At 46.3% G+C, this 3,901-nt stretch overlaps 1 protein-coding gene across 1 annotated transcript in view; it reads right to left on the bottom strand.

Moving 5' to 3' along the window:
- The window catches only part of LOC119415599 (coronin-2B-like), a 12,028-nt gene extending 8,891 nt beyond the window's left edge, over positions 1–3,137 (bottom strand). The window contains exon 1 of the mRNA XM_037682786.1: positions 3,034–3,137. Coding sequence (XP_037538714.1) covers positions 3,034–3,137 — 104 coding nt within the window. The remainder of the gene's footprint in view (positions 1–3,033) is intronic.
- Between the last annotated feature and the right edge of the window lie 764 nt (positions 3,138–3,901).

The following is a 3,901-nucleotide window of genomic DNA, read 5'->3' on the forward strand; positions in this document are numbered from 1 at the left end:
TTAGTCCGTGAGTCCTGTGACATGCGCGTGGACAGGAAGGAGCTTCACTTCTCTTCATTCTGGACTTTATTCTTCTGTTTGTTCTGGATTTCTGTTCAAGGTAAGCACTAACCATTATTAATAACTTATTAATAACACGTTTATTCAGGAGTAGTTATGTTTGTTGTTGTGACTGCGTTACTCTAGTTTATTGATTATCGTTTTTATTTGATCTGTTCTGTTGTAAATGAGTCCTCGTGGCTCAGTGAGGCCAGTCTGTACAGGATGGATGGATGGATGGATGGATGGATGGATGGATGGATGGATGGATGGATGGATGGATGGATGGATGTTTTTTAAAGTAACGTGGCCGAATCCTCTGTTAGATATTCTGCTAACTGTCCGGCTCGTTCAGGTTGTAGTAAATTGTCGTTAAATAGTTTTAACGCCGATTAAAGCTTAAAGTCGTGATAATTAACGGTTAGTCTGGTCTCACTGACACGGCGGGATTATGAGAAAGTTGGGCTGTAGTTTGAAAATTGACCCGACCTGTTTATGATACTGTTGCTTAGCAACAACGGAAAATGCGCTGACGTACTTCCGGGTAACGGTTCTGTTTTCTATAACGAACTTTATTCATAACGTGTCACATTACAAAGGCAGTAGTCAGAATAATCTAAAGTTACCAACATAACTGGGATATTTAGGTTGAGAGTTACAGGAACACGTGTCTGCTGTCACTCATTAATGATTAAAATAATATTAGTGATGAATTAATGTGTAAACCTAAAGTTAGGCTCATATTAATCATGTTGCTAAAATCAGCTGTTAAACTATCAGTAACATCAGAAAAGGGTTGGAACACAGTGGCTATAATAAACCTGTGACTGGGTGTGGTTAAAAAACCAGCAGTAAAAGAAGCAAACAGCTTAACTTTATTACATTAGGCCTAATTATTAAAGGGACTATACAGCATCAGCTTTAATCCAGCTGTGTCATTACATCAAATATGTATTTAACTGTTAATAAGAGACTGAATGAGTTATTAGAAGTGGTTATTTTCAGAGTTCAGCTCAGGTTTGTTGAGTCACAGGATTTAACTCCATGACTCAACAGTGTCCAAAGTTCATAAAACATCTGTTTGAACAGAACAAGCTTCATCGTTGCACCGACGTGCAGTGAGATTATGTTTGTACAGTCGTCAAAGATGGGCAGAGTGCACGTCGCTGCTGCGACAAGATCACAGCCTCTCGTCCTCCATCACAATGTTTGTAGGTGGGAAATGATGGATAGTAGGGGCGCACCGATAAATTGGAAATCAGCCGATACTTGCATTAGAAACAGATTTATTTATTAACAATTGTCTGAACTTCATTTATATTTCTGAGCACGACCTCGTGGCCAGTTAAACAAGTTTGTTGTTTCAGGATATTGTTCAAGGGTCTGTTTTCAATAAAATGATATAAGGTCACCATGCACCTTCAATTTTACAATAACACCTGTCGCTTAGAAAACTACATCGGACTCGGCAGGTCACTTTTTAGAAGTCTGTGATCGGTGCACCCCCAGTAGATGGAGGGATTACAAAAAGATCTCTTCACATCTTGTCCCTTCAGGACAGGGTTTAAGACATCAGAAACTCTCCTGGGGGTAGACAAAGCTTTTCCTTAGTTTATCCCACGAGAAATTTGATAGTCGGCCTGTTTTCCAGGTCAAACCGGGGACTCAGATTCAGGTCATTTCTTCAGGCAGACATTTTTTTTTTCTTGTCAGCCTTGAGTCCTGCTGGAACTTTCAATGATCCAAAATGACCAGATTTGTTGTAATTCCACTGATCCGTGCTTATGAGCCTCCTCCAAGGTCGTCTCCAACATGCTGGCAGGTCCTAGAAGCCGCAGGTGGCCTGCGACTCTCTCACATCTCTTCCATCTTACGGCTTAGCTCGTAAATCAGCTGATTTTGAGCACTCGTAGCATGAACCAAACCTTCGAAGCAGCAGCCTGACGAGGGACAAATGAGCTGCAGCCGTCGTTATGATAAACCAGGAACCAGCTGATTCCAAAAAGCAGGAAGCCTGTTCTCATAAATCCAGTTATCGATGTCTTTGGCGTCCTCCTGAGTCAAAACTGAAAGACGCATCAGCTCCCACATCCATGACGTATCCTGCAGCGGGACATGAGGGCTCTCCAGGACCTGGAGCTTGGCTGAAAAGAGTCTGTCGATTGCGTTCCGTCACATCATAATGTCTTTCGTTGGGAAGTTGTGTAACAGGAGCGCCGAGACACAGACGGAGAGCAAAACAGGAGGAGGAGGAGGAGGAGGAGAGCAGGGGAGGAGAGCAAAGATGTCTGCCTTGTGCGAGAGCAGAGAAACTTGTTTTTAAAAATCAAGTTTTCTGGTCACGGCGTGACAACAAACCAAAGTTCTGTGAATTTAGAATTAAAACGTTTGTTTTTGTGAAATGATCAGCCGAAGGAAGAAGAGCTGAATTTACACGTTTTTGTCCGTCGCTGTAAAACGGCAGCGGTTCCCAAAGTCGGGTCTGGACTCGACTGGGACCGGGTCACAAAATGCCAAATTTGTGTCTTAAGATGAATTGTTGTAAAAAATCATGTTTTAGGTTAAAACTTAAATTCAAACCGTTAAATTTTGGGTTTTGCTCTTGATTGTTTGACCAAAGATCGTTTGGGTCAGAAGTTTTTGGGTCAGAACCTGAGAAGTTGAAGAAGCGTCGATGTGGAGAACACTTCCTCTGAACCTTCGAAATGTAATGTTGTGGTTCTGAAGCCTCGTAGTTCTGCTTCAGGAGTCGTATCTCGCCTGTTCCCAGGTCGGTACCACCTGATTGGTTCCTCTGAGCCAATCGTCGTGGCTCCTGGTGGTGATGTCATCCTGCCGTGTCGCGTGGACCCCGGTTGGGACGCCGAGAGCAAGACGGTGGAGTGGTCCAAACCGGGCCTCAGGGCGGACGCTTCAGACAGACAGAGGGGTGTGGAGTACGTGTTCGTGTACCGGTTCCAGAGACCGGACCAGGACGTGATGATGGCGTCCTACGTCCAGAGGACGTCCCTGTCCTCGGACGGTCTGAAGCGCGGAGACGTGTCCCTGAGGATCAGGAACGTGACGCTGGAGGACAGCGGCAGCTTCAGATGTTTCATCCCAAACCTCAGGATAGACGCAGAGGTTCTGCTGGTTGTCGGTGAGTCAGCGGGTCCAAACCGATGGTTCTGGTTCTGTTGTTGTTGTTTACTCAGTCTTTTGTTGTTTCAGACCCAAACGTTGCCGTCGCCACGCCGTCTGAAACACCGGTGTTCAACAGACATCCGTCCACTCCGGACCTGCAGAACGAGTCGGGCCGAACCGGTGAGGACCTCGTTCGTTCGCCTGAACGGTTCTGTTGTTGCAGCTCTGACGTGTTGTTGTTGTTTACTTTCAGCTCGCTCCAGGCTCGGAGTTTACGTCGTCCTGAGCTTCGTCTTCGTCCTCGTCTTCGTCGGCCTCGTTTGTGCCCAACTCGTTAAGAAACACGAGGTGAGTCAGAACCACCTGGTTACCTGTTCTGTCCGGTAGAAACCACTCGTTCACTCACTTCAACGTTTTCTTCAAGGCTCCAGCTTCTGACCCTGAATCAGCCCGGCTGCCTTGCTCAACAGCAGAGAATCGACCCGACAACCCTGACCCGACATGAAGATGAGCGCAGGTGAGGCGTCCTGCTGCGGCGCTGGAGGTCCGATCAATAAATCCTCTACGTTCTCGGAGGAGCGTCGGTTCTGAAGTAGAACCGGACCCACACCTGGTTCTGTTTAGCTGCTGGACTTGGCGGCTCTGGACAGAACCAGGACCCGAGCCCGGAGAAGAACCCAAAGGAACCCGCCACGGTTCTTCGTCAGAACCAGGAGGATTAGTTGCAGTTTGTACTTTT

The sequence above is a fragment of the Nematolebias whitei genome, chromosome 1, assembly GCF_014905685.2.
Source record: "Nematolebias whitei isolate Nwh7 chromosome 1, NemWhi1, whole genome shotgun sequence".
Classification (NCBI taxonomy): Eukaryota; Metazoa; Chordata; class Actinopteri; order Cyprinodontiformes; family Rivulidae; genus Nematolebias; species Nematolebias whitei.